The following is a 22,296-nucleotide window of genomic DNA, read 5'->3' on the forward strand; positions in this document are numbered from 1 at the left end:
TTTTGTAGCATGCCTAGGATATGTGAGGCATTACACAAGGTGGGGAAGGAGATGGGGGTAAACCATGACCAGGACAGATGCCTCCTAATGGAGATGTACTTTTGAGGAGAGAGGCACAGCAGAGCTAGAAAAAGGTCAGTGCAGTCCATGGGAATGCAGAGTAGCCATTTAACTGAACCTGGGTTAGCAGTGTAGATGTGTAGGCCAGGATCAAAAAGCCTTCCCAGAGGAAATGACATCTAGATTAAGCTAAAGAATGAGTTGGAGGTGACCAGGTGAAGGGGAAGCAGGTGACTGTGGGTCACAGGCATTCCAGTCAGAGGCAACAGGTAGAGAGAACAGGCCTTCCTTGAGCTTCATGAATACCCTCACAGGACTAAAGCTAACTGCGACCTACTTATCATGTTCAACTTATATCAACAGGAAAAAGCCAAGATGGGAGGTTCCAGCTCTGTCTCTATTTAGCATTTTCAACCCAGGGTTTGTGGTCTTTATAATACTTGACAATTTACAAAGCACTTTTATTTATTGTCTCAATCGTAGTATATGGCACTCAGCAGGAATGCAAAGATAGCAAGAAAGTACTGCACAAATTAAAATGCAAATAATTGTAATTTAATAAAGCCTCAGAAGGGCAGACAGGAGAGCGGAACATACCTTCTCAGTCTTTAGACTGTTGAAATGAAGATGACAATGGAACCAAGGCCAGGGCAACCTTAACCAGATAGTATTAAGAGAGGATGATCTTGTTTCAATAGGCATCACTAACTGAGGGTGTGGTTAACTTCTTGGACCACCAAAGCTGACTGCTCCCCGAGAAGTGAGGAGAACGTCTCTTACTTCTGGGAGGGGAATAGCACCACTTCCTCAGATCTTCCTCCTCCTCCTCCTTCTTCCCTTTTCTCCTTCTTCCCTCCCTTCCTCTCTTCCTTTTTTCTTTCCTTTCCTCCTTCCTTCTTGTTTGCCTCCAAGGCCATCAATGGCCTCCTATCTGCCCAGAGATGAGAGTTTCTTATCTTACCAAACATGGGTTGGTTAAATCTACCCTTAGGTTTTTAACTTCTCAATAACTGGCCTTTTAGTGCCTCTCCTTGTCAGGTGATCTTTCCTTTCCGTCAAAGCTTATCAATCCCTTTAGATACAGAAAAAAAGGAGTAGCTAAGATGATCAATTATCGATGGCGGTACATCTTTGGGTGACTCAGGGTTGTCATTCAGTTGTACAGTTTCATTAAAAGACCATCACTTCTTAATCAGCCAGAAAGAGGACACAAGACTCACCTGTGGCAAAGACAACATTCCTTGAGACCAGACGATGCTCCACAATAGAGAACTGTGGGAGCTCAATCCTCTCCACTCCAGTGACAGCCTTATCGCCGCCACGCCAGTAAAATTCAATGTCATCTGTGGTATAGCCATCTGCCAGGAGAGAAAACAGGGACATGGCAGAAATGAAGAATCATCATTTTGTTTACATGCAAGGCTGAAGAAACTGTAACTAATAAAATGGAAAAACAGCTTGCTCATATTTGAAGTAGATTTGTTTCATGTGCTTGTCCATAAGAAAAAGTGTCATCAGAGAACTAACTTTTGAATATTTTTGGTTACTTGTGCTGTCTGATTTGCACCACCCTGGGGCTGAAAAGTAGAGGAACTGGGGAGGGTGAATGCTCTGACCAGAGTTTTGTTTGCAAATCCTAATCACAGAGAACTAGGTGGTTGCATTGAAATGAATTTAAAATATATATTAACACCACTGGAAAAGATGGTTGTAAGGAAAAAAAAACGAAAAATAAAATATAAAGAATTCTAGAAAGGAAACTCTGAAAAGCTACAGAAACGTTAAAACACTAAGGGTGGATTTAACCAATCAATGTCTGATGACAAAGTTTCTGATAACATCAGAAACTCTCAGGGCAAAATAGTGTTCTCCTCAGCATTTTTGGGTGGCTTCATCAGGCTATGAGGTTTGCCATCATGAGAAATGTCTTTTGTTGGGATATTCTTGGCCTTAAAGAGAGGAGTGTTTACTAGTTGGATTATAGCTCCAAGCCCAGCTCTTAGCATGGGCTTGATTACTCACTTGGTAATCAATCAATCAATGCTTCTTCAGAATGAGGAAATAGGACAATAAAATCTGGTATTTCTTGTAGTACCTAGAGTCTTCTAAAGGATTAGGTCAACTTTGTCGGTAAGGCTGATTAAAATTTACACCTAGAGAAAAATACCCTATTAGTATAAGGGACTTTTTGATTCGAATGTGTAATACGATGCAAGGCAGACACTCCATATCTGACAGACAGACCAAAGCTCTGGAGATGACTGTTCTCCATGGTAAATGTCATCTCCCTTGTCCCATCTGTTATACTCTCTCACTGCATCATGGTGGTTCCAGCTTCTGTCTCCTCCCTTCCTTCTGAATTTCTTACATTCCATTCTCATCTGGCAGCCATGGCAATTATTCATAACACACACATTTTATCAAGCCACTCCTCTGCTTAAACTCCTCACATTTCCCAATAAAGTTCAAACTCCTTACAAGGATGCCAAGAATCTATAGTATTCTCTGTGTATCATGAATACATCCACTCTCTCTCCTTCACTTACCGAGCCCAGTACCCACTGGTCTTCTGGCTGTGGCTCAAACTAGCATACTGTGCCCAGGGCTTGCCTACCCACCCCCATGGGTAGGGGCTCACACATCCCCATATTTCCATCTTCACTTAAATAAAACCTTTTGCATATGTGTGTAGTCAGCTCACCAGAAAATCCCTACTTCCACTCAAAGGCTTTAACTATGGATTCTCTGAAGACAATGGCCTCATACTTTCTGAGGATATCTCTTTGATACCAGACCTTCCTGCCCATCATCCCCCTCAGCACAAATGTCACAGTAACAGAACCTGTACTCTCTGAGACTACACACTATGTGTTCATACATTTGTAGTAGAAGCTGCTTCCTTACTTAGGTCCCAAATTTGCCTTCCAGAAACTTTCTTCACCTCACTGGGAGTTTTACCTTCTGGCCACACAGAATCCACTTAACTTTCAAGATAGTCTTCACTATGGGGAAATCATCATCCTTCCCCTGAGCTTTCTGTCCTCCATGCTAAATCTCCCCAGATGATTCCACCACGCATCACTTGACATGATTCCATGTCCCTCACTTTTCTGAAAGCACAGTTCTCAGAAAACTTGACAGTGATGTAGTGTGGAAGTGAGGGGCTCTGTGGAGCCAGCTCTATATGGGATGAAAACTGACCTACACCCACCACAACTTCCCAGTATGTTTACTCACAAAGACACTCACTTCTCCCCACAAATGCATTGAGTAACATTTGCAGTCATTTGCCATCCCCCTTAATGAAATCCATATAAATACAGATAAGACTAAATCCAATTTAGGCCAATTATAAGCCAATCTATGATAGACTAAGGTGAGTGACGACAAAAACAGCAACATCTGGATACGCCAGGAGATGTAGTTCAGGTAGCTGGCAGGACACCTGTTTGTTAAGTAATAAAGATGCAGCTTTCGTCCCTCACAAAGAAGTACTCAACACTGAATTATCAATAAGCCATCTGAATACTCTTCAAATTGAGATAACTGCCAAAATGCAGGAATAGCCTGCTTGTGAAGCTGAGTTCCTGATGGGAAATGAGTTTTACTCCAACTGCCCAGGTTCCCAGGAGTACAGCCACTCATGTGTGATGAAGCATATTGTGAGAAAATTGCATCTCAGTGTTTGTTCTCTTCTCACTGAATGGACCAAGATGAGGAGTGTTTGTTTTCTTATATTTCAGCACAGCAAGCATACTCTCTTAATCAGATTAGAATGGGGAATTCTTTGATGCCGGGTCTCTGTCTCTGTCTCTGTCTCTCTCATGACAGTGTAATTTGCAGAGTGGAGGATTAAGCCTCCCCTCTTTAAGATGGTTAAAAACTATGTCCAGAAAATGACATATGCCTTGAAAAAGATGCCAAATAATAGCCAGGCCTGAAAAACAGTGAGTGAAAAAGAAGTACAGATACACACAGCTTTCAATTTCCAGCGTGCAATTCTGCTCATCCAAGGGGTATCTTCTCAAGTCCATCATGCATGCTGCGGTTGTGGTGATTCTGAAACACACAGACGAGGGCAGACAGTAAAGATGAGATCAGACATGTATCAGGAAAACTCCTTTCAGTCAAACAATGAGCAGCCCCCATATAGGACCCCTTTTCCCCAAGATATACCTGATTAACTATATTCCATATTGTATACTGAGTAAATTTTGAGTACCTGATAGTCCAGATTTGTCAAGAAAAGCAATCAAAAAACCTCTAAATCTGATATAATTATTCATGTAGCCTTGTTGACTTTGGTTAAACAAGTGCAGATAAAAGGGTTTCTAAGGAAACTTTTGTCTTCAAGTTTTGTTTTGCCTCCTTGTTCAGTGGTTCTCTAACCTTATAGCACAGAGAAAACTTATGTGTGGTGACAGTACTGATTAAATCAAGACTGAATTCTTTGTTTTTCCATGTGAAGTGTCTAACTAGCTACAGTTGCACAGGCTGCACTTTGGAACTCTCGGCCAAGTTTCTGCTTCATCCTTTTTTTATCATCGTTGTCTGCTGGGCTGGATCCTAAAGCCCCTGAGATTCTCACCATGAAATCATCTACCTTTTCAAAGAGAATATTTGGCTTCCAGGTTATTGATTATGAATCAAAATAAAGGGGGCTAGTTTCCCTTGGGGTCAGCTGCAGCCATGGAAAGAACTTATATCAGGGCCCAAGAACAGTGAAGCCTCCACCATGCAATGGTTAAATCAACTGTCCATTAAGAAACAACACTTCTAGAAATGTCAAGGTTATTTCCTACTCTATGTACAGCCTTTTAGGGAAGCCAACCTACACATAGCCTCTGCTGAAATGCAATTAAGCCACTATGTTTTATACTATTTTTCTCTAGAATGCCTCCCCTTTTCCACCTCAGTTACAGCTGACAGGACTGGGATGGGGCCCTGATTCAAGGATAGTCAACCATTACTTGATCAAGAATCCATGGTACAGCCTGACCTAAAAGGCAAAATGGAGCTAAAGGGATTCTCTTCCAGTTAAGTGAATTAAAGACAGAGCAAGAATGGAGATGGCCTTGCAAGCTCATGAATCAGAGGCTTGAAATGTCATTTTCCAACTGGAGAGTGAGGCGTGAGAAAGCATAAGAGGTAGAGAAAAATGCAAATTGGATGGTTGAAGAGACAGTGGTCACTATGGCTGAGCCACAGAACATGGCCTTGCAGTGTATGTACCACGTATCTCGGGGAACAGCATTTTTTTTTTTTTTAAGTACATGTGCTGCTGAAGCGAGCACCTGGGAACAGCATTCTCATGGCTTATGTGGAAGTACGTTACTGGCAGCCCTGGCTATATGCACTCAGTGTTGGATAAGAATGAAGTAAGAATGTCTCCTCCTAAGATCCCTAGACTTACCTTGAATTCCCAACCACCTTTCATGTTCCACCTTTCTTGAAGGTCAGTATTCAGCTTTCTCTAGACAGCCTTCCATATGAATATTCACAATGGACCTTCTGCTAATTTGGGCAGCATGAACAAGTTCTGTTCCTATCAGCAGATTTTAACCAAAACACCAGTAAAACACCAGGCATGTGCCACTTCTGTTGGGCTTGTCTCATTTAACCTAAGTGCAGTAGTAAAGGATGTCCTTCTATTAGCATCTGGATAAGTGGCAGGTTGAGAAAAGTACTACTTTTCATTGGCTAAGAAGAGCAGTAAGGGAAAATGTTAACATATTTGCAATTATGGGTAAATATTAAATTATTCTCTACAAATGGTATGTAAGTGCCATGCAGACATATGTTGTGAGACCCATATGAATGGAGAAAGTGTGTCCTTTCCAAATGTCATAACACTTTAAATTGTCACTCCAAGGAGTGGATTACATTCTATAATCCAAAGTCGACACCTAGCTCTTTGGTGTACTTTTCTAAAGCATCTGACTTTCTAGCTAACTGAAGAACCAGCCTCACACTTAAAAATTCTGGCATGTTTTATGGCATATTGACTACCCAACATTCATACAAGATCTCTATAAGGCAAAACTAGAATAAGATTCTGTTAAAATTATGAATTTTTATGAAGAAAAGAAAAACAGATCTCTACTAGAAATCTTCAAATTTTAAAAAAGTTCCTATATATTTTGGTACCAATTCACTTGAACAAATTCAATAACTGAGACTACTATTTTCTGTTTGTTTTTCTTATTCATTCTCAATGCTGCCTGTAAAATAAATGCACATAAGCAAGAACATGAACATATCCAAATTGTTTAGGGATTCACACTGGTTGTGACATTAGGTAATGTGTTTCATGGGCATTACTGGAAGTGTAACATGATGTTGGAAGAATCTGTAAAAGGGTTCCTAGTATACTTGCTGTCTTGTCTTTTCATTCTGGCATAAGACTGGCTGTAAAAAGGAGTCCTTTTCCAATTTACTTGACAAATACAGTAAAAAAATATATATATATATATATGTATATATATATATACATATATATATATATATATATTTACTATTCTTTTTCCTAAGGAAGAAATAGCATAGAAAACACTCTCCTGGTGGAACGTAGGACACAAGAGCCTACTCATGTTACAAAAGGTAAGTACAGGGATGACACAGTATAAGGAAAGAGGTCTGTATGCCACTGGGACAGAAAGGCAAGAAAAAGGAAAGGTGGGCGGGGGGGGGTGTTGCCGAAAGATCAAGAAGGGTATGGCAGGCCAGAACAGCTCCCTGAACCATAAAACCTTCTTCCAAGTTGGCTAAATTCATGACTGGTTTAGGGAGTGAACTTTTTGCATGAATTGACCAAATTTTGAGGCTTGGGGCTTTGCAGAAATTGTAGGAGGGAATTTGAGTCTGTGGGACTGAGAGCTCAAGCCTAGTTAATGGAAACGAACCAAGGGCAGGGAAACCTCCCCAATATCCACACACAACTTTTTATATTTTTCCCAATAAACTTTATTTGTCCTGAGAGGAGAATTTAACCAATATCAAGTTCACTTCTACAGCCCTCTGTAATCTGAGAATTCTACTATTTCTAAGGATTAGTGACAGGGTCATGAGAAACATGACTGCCTGAAGATTTCTGCAGTATCACTCTTCAGTAGATACTTTTTTGGGGGGTGTCGTTACTTTTTTGTTTACTTATTGAGAGAGAGCAGTGTTTAGAGTATCTATAGCTGCAATGTATGCTTATGATAGGAAAGGAGAGAAAGACGGCAGTCAAGAAAAAGTGTCTACCTCTCAGTATGTGCTTTCTTTACAAATAATCACACTTTGAGGGTGCTGAAAGTAGAACGTTAAAAAAAAAAGATAAGAGAAGTAGAGAAGTGATAGAGGACTGGGAAACACTACAGAAAAGGATGTTGATTTATTACCTTCTTGCTCAGCACAGCATGGAATCATATGTGTACTTCATGTAACATTGGTTGAGAGTTTACTTTGTACCCAACTTTATGCTCAGCCCTTGAACATTCATGCATTTAATTAATAACCATGCTATGGAAGTGTTATTGTCATTCCCCTTTGGCAGATAAAAAAAACAAGGCTCAAGAAGAATGAGTTCGATAGCCACATATACAAAACTACTAGAAGGCAGATGCAACTTTCAGATCCAGCAAACCAGAATCCTACATGCTACTCCCTCTTTGATATCTCTTCTGCCTTAAAGTGTGACATACTGTATATTCAGCTTTTAGAAGCTTACTCACGGAATGAAGTTCTTGTTGAAGCTCAAAGAAGGTACAGAAATTTGTAATTATATATACGCACATGCATATGCATATAATATATATATACACACATAATGTATACAATGTACACACACAGAGATCCTACACATACATACAGTATTCTCATTATATATGTGACAATATGTAAATATAATATGTAAAAGAAAAAAATAAATATTCTACATGCTATAGTAACAGTAACAGTAGTAATATTTAACAGTAGTTACAGTAGTAATATTTAACTTACTGTGGAATAGGATAGAATTTAGTAGATAGTCTTGCTTTTATAAGTGATATATTCATAAAGTTATGTTTAACAGTCAAAAGTATAAAAATTCAAGGAATAAACTCAAAGCTTATAAGGGTATCATTATCTCCAGGAAATTTAAAGTCCTATGATGTGGTAACAGCCATCTTAGGACATCATCTATAAACTCTCCTCTGTGTCCTTTGCCCATACAGTTGAGTGAGGAAGCCTGAGTCAAGGAGACCCGTGACTTAACATGTTGAAGGGTTTTCACTTTGTCTCAATTATATTAAGATTATGAGATGTACTTTGATGTCAGCATTTTTAAATTTCCACCAATTGAAAATAGTAATAAGGGCAGATGTGAACTCCTCATGTCATTGCACAAATGCAGAATTCCCCACAGACCACCTAGAGAGGCTGCTGCAGAAATGTTTCTGTTGACTGCTCAGCACAGTTATTACCACAAAACATTTGCCTGAAACGTCCATTTGTTGGCAAAGGTGCAAAGATACCTATTGCCAATATTTTTGGGAAAGGTGGGCTATGAGCAGAGTCGGGGGTCCTTACAGCGACATCATTAAGCTTTCAGCACAATCTTTTCACCATCTTGTACTAAACTTTTAGATTCATGGTAAAAGCCAGGCAGGACAGAAATGAAAATGTCCTTGAGTAAGCATTCTCAGAGTCCTTTCAGAACTAAAGTATCTCAGCCTCATCTACCTCTTCTCTCACTGAATACTTTCATTACACTCAGAACTATCTACAGTTGGAACATCCATCTATTTGTTGACTTGTAGGTCCCTTTTATTTCTTCAGATGAGTCTGAGAGCAGAGTCTGAGTCTTCTATAAGCAGTCATTTCTCCAGTGCCTGGAATAGCTCCCATATGCACACACTGGGTGTCCCATGAATAGTCACTGAACAAAACAAAGACTTTGAAGATATGGGGGGGGTCACACAAAAGCATACAGCATGGGACTTAAGAAGTAGAAAGGGAAAGAGATAGCTTAGCTCTTCTTGGCTTTAATTCCCCAAATCTCAGTGCAAGAGGGGACACCTGCCCTTTCAACCACTCTAAGTAGGAACCCTGGCCCTACGCAGTTACTGACTCACTGAGAGCTCCATGGGCTTACTGGTCAAGATGCTTAGTGACAGACACCCCCTGAATTAGTAGCCAGATAGTCTCTCTGAATCCTTCTACCGCACGATGATTTCTTAGCAGGCCAATGTTTATGCCCATGAGTTTTATGGCCTGGCCTACAAGGAAGATGACAGCAAAATGGCAGCCATCAGTAGAGTCCTGGCTCTCTGATCATAATCTTGTTAAACTAACAGGACCCAAAGCAAGTCAGCAGCACCTCCTGTGTATAGACCTCTGGCTTGCACTTGGGATGGCTGCATGTCTGAGAACTCTGGGCAATGGTTATATCTATGCTCACGGGATAGCAGTACATCTGGACTACTGCTTTATAGGTAACCATTCAGCCCTTTGCAACAGCTCTGTGGTAAGCCATAGTCCTCTTCTTCCTGGTTCTCCAAATGCCAAGTTCCTCAGGCCTTTTTTCAGGAATAGGAACACAGATGCACGGTTAAGAACCTAAGTCAAATAATTCAAACTAAGTATTATTCTAAAGCAAGTGCTTACTATTCAATGTGGAGAAAACACAAGGCCTAAATTAACATTTAAGTTATTCTAATTTTTGTTTTGTTTTACAAAAAAACATAAGAAAATACATTCTCAGGGATGCCTGGGTGGTTCAGTTGGTTAAGCCAGTGCCTTCAGCTCGGGTCATAATTCTCGGAGTCCTGGAATCAAGTCCCATATCGGGCTTCCGCAGTTTGTGGGGAGCCTGCTTCTCCCTCTCCCTTTCCCTCTGCCTCTTCCCCTGCTTGTGCTCTCTCTCTTTCTCTCTGTCAAATAAATAAATAAAATATTTTTTTAAAAAGGAAATATATTCACAGAACTGTCTGAAAGCTGTTGCTATGCAGATTTTTTGAGCATGTTGCTGGGAAAGTCATTAGGTTAAGTTGATTTTGTTGGCAGCCCCATTCTTTCCTTGTTCCCCAATATCCACTCTTAGCCATGTCATTTGAAATTCTTCTCACTAAAAAGAAGCTGTCTACCCACCTCCTGAATAAGGGCCAGCTTTGTGACTTGCTTTGTCTGACGGAATATGTGTAAGTGACCATGTGTCAGTCTCAAGCTTAGCTCCCAAGAGGCATTCTGGTTTTGGTCTCCTTTTATGCTTCTGCCTTTGCTGTGAAAAAGCCATGCCCAGATGAATCTGTTGGTCCTAGGTGGACGATGACCATGGGGAGCAGGATGGAGGTGCCTACTCATCCCTTCAGAGACCACCCACCCGAAGGTCTGTGAGTGAGCTAGCCAGGACAAGCAGAGATACTCATTAATCACACAGACACACAAGTTATGAGCACTTACTATCATCTGGCATTGAGGCTTTCCAGCTATTTGTTACACAGCAACATTGTGGCAATAGATAAGAGATACAACAATCAACACAGGTGACAACATACATAGAAAAGCATACATTCTCCTATTAATAAATGGAAATCACAATCTGATACTTCTCAAGAGTGTCATAAGATAGCAGTGCCCTTTGTAGACAGGGCACTTTTTCTAAAACAGGAGCATCTATCTCTATGTTTCAGAATAAATTCACTATCATTGTAGAAATATCAATCTTGGTGAAATGAGTAGTCACATCAGGCAAATAAGACAGGCTCTGATGCATCTCTTCGTGATTTTCAAACAATATAGTCATAAAGCAGCACACAAAGGCCAAAACTGCTAGGAGTGCTGAAAACCAAAACCAACAGAAAAGTGTATGCCAGGTCCTCAATCATCAGCCAGGGTCAGAACTCTTAGAATGGATGATTGAGGGAGTTCTTAAGGAGAACACTACAGGCTCAGTGCTCTGAAGAGGAAGGGAGGAATCCGTTTGACGGAACTAGGAAAGTACTGCCCACCTATCTGGGTCTGATTATGTCACTTGGCAGAGTTTCACCTCCAGAATGTTGTTCAAATGGGTAGACACTAGCACATGTGACTATTTTACATTAAATTTTTAAAGTAATTAAAAAAGAAATAAAATTTGAAATTCAGTTTCTCTGATGTACTAGCCACATTACAAGTGCTCGGTGGCCACATATGGCCTGGCAACTACTGTATCAGATGGTACAGATTATAGAACATCTTCATCACCATGTGTAAGTTTCCCATGGAAAGGGCTAGAAAACAGCACTGAGCCAGACAAGCGACTGGTCTGGCCTTGCCTGCTAATCCAAACCCCCAATTCCTCTCTCTCTCTCTGTCTCTCTCCTCCCTTCTATATCTTCAGAGGACACAACTCTGGTTGAAAGTGGTTAGGGAACATAGCTGAATGCATGTAACCCACTGACTCAAAGAAAATCCATTGCTACTAAAGGCAGATATCTATAGGACTTGGAAGCCATGCGTACCAGAGTGGAAGATATCATTCAAGACTATGCAAAGTATCATACATTGCACCTGACTTCAGGGCCTAGTCAGTTAACCAGGCAGTCAGAAGTGAGGGTCCTACTCTGAATGAATGCAATTAGGCATAAAAAATGGAACACATTAACCAGATTTTCAGATTTATACCCTAAGGATTAAGCCCTCCAAGGTGAGAGTGAGGCTGAAGGAGACCAAGGTCACCATATCCATAGTCTCACTAAAAAATCACTTTGTCTCTAGGATATATCCCACCCAAGGATAATCATGAATAAAACAAAGAAGTGTTCTATGAAAAGTATGAAAGTGTGAAAAATGAAAGTTGAAATATTTGGAAGATCTGCCTTGTAGTCAAAAGGCATGAATGCATATGCTCTTTAGAACAAGAGCAGGGAGAAACAGGGAAAGAACAGCCTGGGAAAAAGGCAGAAATAGATGCTATTAAAGCTATGAAAAAGAATGCTAGGATTTCCAGCCTTAGATACTAAATTGGAAATTTATATGGAAAACAGATAGTAGAATTGACGCAGCTGAAAATAATTTAATGGTAGGGATGTCTTCTTAAAACTTAATGGGCATACAAGTCACTGAAGGAATTTTGTTAAAATGCAGATTCTGAGCAGAAGGTCTGGGGTGTGTCTGTAATTTTGAACTTCCCAGATGACGGTGCTGTTCCTGCCTGGGGATAGTAGTTAAAGTGGAAAGGAGAGGGCAAACTTACAGAACCTTCTTAAAGGTAGAAGAAGGCAAAGCTTTGAAAACAGAGAGAAGATGATAGGTAGAGGACAGAAAATGGGTATGAAACAGCTTTATTAGACAAACAGAGCAAAAAACAAACAATATACAAGTCAACAAATTAAACATGAAACAGTAATTTTTTTAAATTGGGTTAAAATATGCATAAAATTTACCATTTGCACCATTTTTAAGTGTACAGTTTAGTATAAAGTACATTCACATTACTTGGAACTCCTAGAAAAAGATGGGAAAAGCCTCATGACATTGGATTTGGCAATGATTTCTTGGATATGGCATTAAAGCACAGGCAACAAGAACAATAACAAACTATAAATTGGACTACAGAAAAACTAAAGACTTATGTGAATCACAGAACACAATCAACAGACTGAGGAGGCAAATAGTGGAAGGGGAGAAAATATTTGCAAGTTATATATCTGAAAAAGGTAGTTAATATTCAGATTATATAGAGAACTCTTAGTAGTCAATAACGAACAAACAATCCGTTTAAAAACACATAAAGGACTTAAATAGTCTGTTTCTCCAAAGAAGATATACAAATGGCCCATAGGCATGTGGAAAGATGCTTAAAATATTATTAGTCACTAAGGGAATCAACGTCACAACCACAGTGAGATACCATTTCATACCCATTAGGATGGTATTATGAAAAAAAGAAAAAAAAAGAGAGAGAGCAAGGAAGGAAGGTACGAATGGAGGAAGGAAGGAAACAGGAAAGGAAGGGGAAGGGAAGGAAAGGAAGAAGGAAGGAGGAAGGAAGGAAGAAAGGAAGAAGGAAGGAAGGAAGGAAGAAAGGAAGGAAGGAAGAAGGGAAGGAAGGAGGGAAGGAGGGAAGGAAGGAAGGAGGAAAGGAGGAAGGAAGGAAGGAAGGAAGGAAGGAACGAATGGAGGAAGGAAGGAAAAAGGAAAGGAAGGGGAAGGGAAGGAAAGGAAGAAGGAAGGAAGGAAAGAAGGAAGAAGGGAAGGAAGGAAGGAAGGCAGGCAGGAAGAAGGGAAGGAAGGAGAGGAGGGAGGAAGGCAGGCAGGCAGGCTAAATAATATTCCATTGTACGTGTATACCACATTTTGTTTATTTATATGCTGATGGACAATTGGTTTGTTTCTAACTTTTGGCTATGACGAATAATGCTGCTGTGAATATTGGTGTAAGTCTACCTGTTTGAGTCACTGCTTTTGTTTCTTTTGTCTATACTTAGAATAGGAATTGCTGGCCCTTACAATGCTTCTATGTGTAAGTTTTTGAGGAATAGTCATCCTGCTTTTCCCAGTGGCTGAACTGTTTTATATTCTCATCAGCAATACGTAAGGATTCCACTTACTCTGTAAGTTTGCCAACACTTTTTTTTTTTCTTTTCTTTTCTTTCTTCTCCTTTCCTCCTCTCCTCTCCTTTCCCTTCCATCTTTCCTTTTCTTCCTTTCTCTCGCTCTCTTTTTTCTCATAATACCATCCTAATGGGTACGAAGCAGACTCCCCACTGGGCATGAAGCCCACCTTGGGGCTTGATCCTGTAAGCCATGTGATCATGACTTGAGCATATATTATCCAATTTTTTGGTATATAATTTTCCACAGTATTCTCTTGTAAGTCTTTTATTTCTATAAAATTGGTAGTAATGTTCTCCATTTCTGGTTTTTGTTATTTGAGTCTTCTCCATTTTTTCTTAGTTGGTCTAACTAAAGGTTAGTTTACTTAGTTGCTCTTTTCAAAGGACCAAATTTTCATTCCATTGATTTATCTACATAGTGTTAGTACACTCTATTTTATCTATCTCTACTCTAATCTTTCAGCTCTCTTTAGATTACTATTTGTATGGAATATACATTCTTCTATTCTTTCGCTTTAAACTTATGTATGTCTTTAGATCTAAAGTGAGTCTCTCCTAAGTAGCATATGGGTAGATTCTGTTTTATTCTGAATCCATTCTTCCAGTCTCTAGCTATTGTGTGAAGAGTTTAATCTATTTATATTTAAAGTAATCAGTAATAAGGAAAGACTTCTTACATTTTTGCTATTCCCCGTATGTTCAGTAGATTTTTGTTCCTTCATTTCCTCCATCTTTTTCTTTTCTGTTGAGTTGATTTGTGTGTGAGTATGCGAGAGAGAGATGTTTTGATTCTCTTCTTGTTTCCTTGATGTATGTTCTTTTCTTTTTGGTTCCCATGGGGGACATCTTAATATTATAATAATCTAATCTGAATTGACATAAACTTTACTTTAACCACATATAAAAACTCTACCCAATTTGTTTTGCACCACCCTGTGTTATTGACGTTACAAATTGTATCTTTATATATTGTGTACCTCACAACATAGCTTTGTAATTATTTTTAAGCAGTTGTCTTTTCAATAACAGAAAAAGTGGAGTTATAAAAATAATTAAAGTAACACTAGTTTCATTTACCTTTACTGGAGATTTTTAATATTCATATACCTTCAAGTTACTGTCTAGTATCCTTTCATTTCAAACTGAAGACACCCTTTAGCCTTTCTTGTGGAGCAGTTCTAGTAGTAATGAAGTCCTTCAGTTTTGGTTTATCTGAGAATTTATTAATTTCTCCTCACGTTTGAAGAGCAATTTTGCAAGATTTACAATTGTCTTTGACAGGTGTTTATCTTTCAACATTTTAAATATTTAATCATTCCACTGCCTTCTGGTCTCCAAGGTTTCTTTCTTTTTTTTTTTTTATTTTAATTCTAAATTTTATTAAGACTGAAATTTTCACATTTAAACTCGAGCTGAAATTCACGGATAAATAATGTGAGATAGGGGCACGTGGGTGGCTCAGTGGGTTAAAGCCTCTGCCTTCAGCTCAGGTCATGATCCCGGGGTCCTGGGATGGAGCCCCGCATGGGGCTCTCTGCTCAGCCGGGAGCCTGCTTACTTCTCTCTCTGCCTGCCTCTCTGCCTACCCACGATCTCTGTCTGTCAAACAAATAAATAAATAAATAATCCAAAAAAAATAATGTGAGATAATTTTTCATCCTTGTAATTAAATAATTCATTCGACTAAGAATTTGTTTTGCTTTCTTTATAACCTTTTGAGTTTATTATGCTTTTTTAAAAAAGATTTTTATTATTTATTTGACACAGAGAGAGAAAGATCACAAGTTGGCAGGGACAGGCAAAGAGAGAGGGGGAGGCAGGCTCCCCGCCAAGCAGAGAGCCCAACGTGAGGCTTGATCCCAAGACCCTGAGATCATGACCTGAGCCGAAAGCAGAGGCTTTTTTTTTTTTTAATTTTATTATTTGACTAGAAAAATGGCTGATAATCTTTTTTGAGGCTCCCTTATATAGGAAGAGTTATTTTACTCTTGAAGATTTCCAGATTCTCCCTGTATCTGTTGCTTTTCATAGTTTGATTATATGTGTCTTAGCATGGGTCTCTTTGGTTTTATCCTACTTGGAGTTCATTGAGGTCCTTGGATTTGTGGATTCATGCGTTTTTTTTGTTTGTTTGTTTTTGTTTTTGTTTTTTTAATCAACTTCCAGAATTTTTTAGCCAGTATTTCTTAAAATAATCTCTGTGCATCTTTCTCATGTTCATCCCTTGGTGCACCTTATGGTTTCTAACAAGTCCCTTAGGCTTCATTTGCTTTTCTTCAATCATTTTTCTTTCTGTTCTCAGACTTGATCATTTTAATGTTTCTATTTTCAAATTTGCTGATTTTTTTCTTCTGGCTGCTGAAACCTGGTGCTGAACCCCCTCTAGTGAATTCACTTCAATCACTGTGTTTTTCAGCTTCAGAATTTGTTTGTTCCCTTTTATAATTTCTACCTCTTTATTTTATTTTGTGCAATTTATTCATGTATCATTTTCTCAATTCCCTTCTGTTTCTTTGTCCATGTTTTCCCTTAGCTCTTTGAGCATAGTTAAGACAGACAATTTAGTCTTCATCCAGTAAGTCCAGTGTCTGGACATATTCAAGGACAGTTTTGTCTATTTATTTTGTTCCTCCGAATGAATTATGTTTTACTCTTTCTTTGTATGTCTTGTGATATTTTTTCTTAAAAATTGGTCATTTCACTATTATAATGTTGTAACTCTAAAAATCAGATTTTTTTTTCCTTCCCGTGGGGGCTGCTGTCTTATTTGTTATTGTTGTTCTTTTTAAGGAAGGTCATAATAATTCATTTATGTTGAGGTATTTCTAAACTTTTTAAAAAACACTTTACTTATCAGTAAAACCTGCAAAATCTCTGTTCTATTAGTTCATGTTCAGCTAATGTTTTAACAGAAATGCCTTTGAATGACAGGAGCTGAAACAAACAAAAAGCCCAAACAAACAATCAATAGAGCAAACAACTACCTCTTCCTGTGTTTGCAGAATGGCTCTGTCCTGGCACATTCTTTCACCACTTGGCTAGAATGGCCCTGTGCGTGGAGATCAACCAAGGTAAAAACTTCGGGTCCTCTCAGGACTTTTCGAAGAATATGTTTTGCCTGGGCATATGCAAAACTTTCTAAATTTTGTATACTTAGCTGCTTTTGAAAAACCTTATTTCTCAGAATCTCACTCCAGTTTCGCCTTTGGGCCTTCCATGGTCTATTTCATATTTCTACCTTGAGTCTCCTGCCCTGGACACCTATTGGGTTTGTAGACATGCAGCCTTTATGAGCACAACCTGCTTTTCTTTTCCTGCCTGCTTTCTGAGTTACCTGTATAAACAGAGATTGAGCATCATGTTTCAGTCATTCAGTTATCTTCCAGACACTTTAGAACATATGTACACAACAATTTACAAACAAGGTTTCCTCTGTTCCCTCCAGTGCAAGGGAGAAAACTGGTAACTAACCTGCCACCTGCCCCTGAACCAGGGTGGGGATGGGGAAATGGTAGGTTAAAAATGTCACAAAACTTTCCAACTCTTTTGAATATAGTGTTTTGTTTTTTTGTTTTTGTTTTTGTTTGTTTTTTTTTTTCTTATTTGGCATTTGGTTGGCTTCTCTGGACTCTGGATTATTTTCCAGAGCTCCTATAAAGTTGCTTCAGACAGCTTCTGCTTATTTTTTTGATATTTCTGTACAGAAACAAGAGCTTGAAGGTTCTTAGTCTGCCTTTTGCTGTTGTCACTCCCCAATAAAGAGACCTTTAAAATCAATGGGAGGGGGCTATTTATAAAGATAAAGCAGAAATTAAACCAATGAATGAATAAAGAATATGTGGTATATATACACAAAGGAATATTATTCAGCCATCAGAAAGGATGAATACCCACCATTTGAATTGACATGGATGGAACTGGAGGAGATTATGCTAAGTGAAGTAAGTCAAGCAAAGAAAGACAATTATCATACAGTTTCACTCATATATGGAACATAAGTAATAGCACAGAGGACTACAGGGGAATGGAGGGGACAAATCAGAGAGGGAGACAAACCATGATGGACTATGGACCTGGGGAAACAAACTGAGGGTTTCAGAGGGAAGAGGGGTGGAAAGTAGGGGTAACAAGGTAATGGGTATTAAGAAGAGCACATGTTGTGATGTGCACTGGGTATTATATATAACTAATGAATTAATGAACACTACATCAAAGACTAATGTTGTCCTATACAGTGGCTAACTGAACATAAAAAAAAAAATAAATAAAACAGTGGTAGAAAGCAAAAAAAAAAAGTAAAATAAAGAAGAAATTAAGAAACAGAATTATGATATAAAATCAAGAGCTAGCTCTTTAAAATATAAAAAAAAATTTCTTTATGCTACAGAACAAAATTAAAAATGAAAAAGGGCATAAAACAATATATTTTAGGGGGCAATGCATATGCACATGCTAATTAATTAGAAGAGCCAGATTAAAAAGGACATTTTCCTAAAAAACATAAATCGTCAAGATTGATACAAGAAGAAAACTTAGAGAAAGCTGTAAATATAGCAGAAATTGAAACTGTATGCCAGGGTAGAAAATGTCATTCAAGAACCTGGTGGTGGGTATTATGGAGGGCACTTATTGCATGGAGCACTGGGTATGGTGCCTAAACAATGAATTCTAGAACACTGAAAAGAAATAAAATAAAATAAAATGAAAAAAAAAAGCTTCTAGAGAACTGTGAGATAATAAATTCCTGTTGTTTTAAGCAAAAAAAAAAAAAAGAAGAAGAAGAAGAAGAAGAAAAAAGAACCTATTCAAAGTACCATGCTTCTATACAAAACATTTCATACGTCATGTATATTTATGAGTAATTTTTTTAAAGTACTTACAGGAATACTAATCCTTAAATATAGATATTTACTATATAATGTAATCTATTACAGAACATACAAAGAGAGAAATCTTCTTGATTCATATTATGTCAAAACATACTATGAAATATAAAGACAGATATAATCTATTGCTATATTTAACAGAATCTATATGGTATATATCACAAGTGTGTGAGTGTTCCACATTACCACCTCACCAATAAATAATTTACTAGGGAATTTGGTGAAACGGTCCATGGTTCTTAGAAATTTCAACCAAGTCATAGATCTTAATTGGAGTCAGAATAATGGGAGAGAAGGAATTAACCTGGGAATAGATTTCTTGGGATGATATCCAGCCATCCCTATGGGAGATTATCTCTTCCAGTCGGGATTCCAGGAGGAATGGTGTCTACTTCAGACTTGGGACAATTAGAATAGTCTTAAGGTGGTAAGAACACAGGAGACTGAATAGGAACTGGATTGTCAGAGTAGGAATGCAGGCATATTTCCTGTGGATCACACATGAGCTACATGTAAAAAATAGAAGATCCAAAGTTATGTTGGCTCCTCTATTACATGGCTTCCTAGAGGGTAGAGAGATAGACACTGACCAGGAAAATGGATTCTTGGAGCTTAGGAAAGTGTTCCAAGGGACTCCATGAATAGAAACACATTCTACTCTGCTATTCTCCCAAGCCCCAATGCTGGTCAAGGGACCAGCTGAAGAAAGGTCCCTCTTGGTAGGAAGCTCTGAGAAGAGTCAATTTTCAATATCTTCTAAGTCCAGAGAGTATGAAGCTATGGAAAAAAATGATACTAGCTCAAGTAAAATCTTTTTTCCTTATTTTCCCTCCATCCCCTAAATCTCCAAAATGGGAGGAGTCTTACGTAAACTGTCAATCTGGGTTGTGGGGTAGAAGACGTATAGAGAAAAGTAGAATCAGGGAGGCTGAGAAATCAACTATCCTCCCTTTGCCATTACAGGCTTCTAGCCTAAAATAGGGCAGGGCTATGGAAGGAGAAAATATTAATGCTAAATCTAATTTAGTATTAAACATTGACCTGATAATTCCTGAGACAAACCATGAGAGACTACAGACTCTGAGAAACAAACTGAGGATTTTGGAGGGAGGGAGAGGGTGGGATGAGCCTGGTGGTAGGTATTATGGAGGGCACATATTGCATGGAGCACTGTGGTGCATAAACAATGGATTTTGGAACCCTGAAAAAAATAAAATTAAATTAAATTAAAAAAAAAATCTATTACTAAAATATTGGCAGAAAACCAAGAGATCTGCCCAAATTCTTATAAGGTTAAGTAATGCCTCACTGAACAGTGTATAAGGTGATGGTGGGGGACAAGCAAAACTGCACTATGGCTAGGTCACAAGGTATGTTTACTACCAATAAACTTGTTGTCTAAAGATTTTTAAAGGAATAATTATAGCAACATATTTATGGATATGTCTTCTCAGGTAGATAAAACAATAGCAAAAGTAAACTATTGGGACTACACCAAAATAAAAAGCTTTTGCATAGCAAAGGAAACCATCAACAAAGCAAAAAGTCAGCTTATTGAACTGGAGCGGATATCTGCAAATGATATATTTGATAAAAAAATAATATCTAAAATATATGAAGAACACATCTCAACATCAAAAAATAGTCTGATTAAAAAATGGGCAAAAAACTTAAATAGACATTTCTCCAAAGAAATACAGATAGCCAACCAACATATAAAAAGATGTTTAACATAACTAATCATCAGGAAAATCATCAATCCATCATCCATCAATCATCAAAACTACAATGAGATATCACTTCACTCCAGTCAATGGCAAATATCAAAAAAGATAAGAAATAACAAGTGTTGGCAGTGATGTGGAAAAAAGGGACCCGCATGCTGGTGGGAACATAAACTGGTGCAACCACTATGGAAAACAGTATGAAAATTCCTCAAAAAATTAAAAATAGAAATCCCATAGGATGCAATAATTCCACTATGGGCACTTACCCCCGTCCATGAAAGTTCTAATTTGGAAAGCTATATGCACCCCTATGTTTATTACAGCATTATTTACAACACCCAAGATTATGGAAGCAACCTGTGTTCATTGATAGATGAATGGAAAAAGAAGATGTGATACACACACACACACACACACACAACACACACAATGATATTATTCAGCCATAAAAAGAAATGTTATTTGCAACAGCATGATGAAATTACAGGGCATCATGCTAAGTAAAATAAGTCAGACAGAAAAACAAAAATACCATAAGCTTTCACTTATTTGTAGAATCCAAACAAAGCAAGCCAGGAAACAAACAAAAAACAGACTCTTAAACACAGGAAACAAACTGGTGGCTACCAGAAGGGAGGAGTGTGGAGGGTTGGTAGAATAGATAAAGGGAATCAGAGGTACAGACTTCCATTTCTAAAATAAATAAGTCACAGAGATGAAAAATACAGCATAGGGAGTATAGTTAATAATATTATCACATTGCATCATGACAGATGGTGACTATACTTATCATGGTATTCTTGAGTAATATATACAATTGTTGAATCAATATGTTGTATACCTGAAACTAACAGAACATTTTGTGTCAATCATGTTTCAATGAAAATAAAAACAATTATAAGTTTGCCATGGACAGAATAAATGTAATAGTTTTTTTTACAGAGTATTGCCCACCATGATAAAATAGGATTTATTTCAGGAAGTTAAGGATGAATCAAAGTAGGGAATTAATACATTTCAGTTACAGGTTAAATTACGAAAATGAGAGGATAAGGTGAATTAATAAAAATCTATTTTTATTTCTGATATGTAAAGAAAAAATAATCTGGGGCCAGTTATCTGATTTATAATTAGTTCTTGAATATAAATTCCAAAAATTGGTGATATCTGTGTTATTAAACTCATGACACAGTTCCCAGAACATTTTTTAATGAAAGTAAAAGAATGATTTGTAACTACCTTAAACTGAAAAGGCAAATCATTTTTTCATAGTGGGATACAAGAAGCACTCTTATTATAACAAAGAACTAGGAAATAATGTACACTATTATCCTTATTGTGTTTCATTTTCTGGAAGTTGAAATCAGTGCAATAATCAGGAAATATAAATAAGAATAAAACTAAAGAAAATGAACATAAAAATCATTATAAAAATATGACTGTTAGACTAAAATCCTCAAGATTATTAACTAAACTGTTAGCCTAGATGGATATGATATTGGATAAATGCCCAAACAAAGATACTTATAAGCAAATAGACTATAGCTTTCCCATATATCAGTAAAAGTTAGTTGGAAAAACAACACAAAAATGATCCCATTCCTAAAAGCATCACACATAATGAATAGGAATAACCTTGTCAAGATATGAAAGGGCTGTCTGAAGAAATGACAAAATTCTGCTACAAGCCATGAAATGAAGACATGAATGAATTCAGAAATGTCACCTGTTATGTAGGAAAGATTGGACATATTATAGCACTTGTTCAAAGTAATACTTAATGAACATAATTCTAACCCAGATAAATTCTGGTGGACTAAGAATCTAAATAGAAAATATAAAAATAGAAATGCTACAGAAAGAATTAGAATTTAAATTTAATCCTCACAGAATATCTTTTCCACCCAGCACTGCACCAGGTTTTGGGGATGGAACAATAAATAAGACAGAAACAGTTCTTTTCTCAGAGAATTTATATTCTCATGGTGGCTTCCCCACCATTATTGATAAATAAAAAGTCAATACCTAAGAGATGGAATAAAATGGCAAAATAAAGTTACA

General features: G+C 37.8%; 1 protein-coding gene across 2 annotated transcripts in view; it reads right to left on the reverse strand.

Annotated features, from left to right (window-relative positions):
* GABRB3 (gamma-aminobutyric acid type A receptor subunit beta3) overlaps window positions 1-22,296 on the reverse strand; it is a 219,454-nt gene that overhangs the window by 37,041 nt on the left and 160,117 nt on the right. For both annotated transcript variants that reach the window (XM_032342296.1, XM_032342295.1), the window contains exons 5-6: window positions 4,037-4,119; window positions 1,281-1,418 (exon numbers count right to left, since the gene is read on the reverse strand). In XM_032342296.1, the coding sequence (XP_032198187.1) occupies window positions 1,281-1,418; window positions 4,037-4,119 (221 nt within the window). The remainder of the gene's footprint in view (window positions 1-1,280; window positions 1,419-4,036; window positions 4,120-22,296) is intronic.

Source organism: Mustela erminea, chromosome 5, assembly GCF_009829155.1.
Source record: "Mustela erminea isolate mMusErm1 chromosome 5, mMusErm1.Pri, whole genome shotgun sequence".
Classification (NCBI taxonomy): Eukaryota; Metazoa; Chordata; class Mammalia; order Carnivora; family Mustelidae; genus Mustela; species Mustela erminea.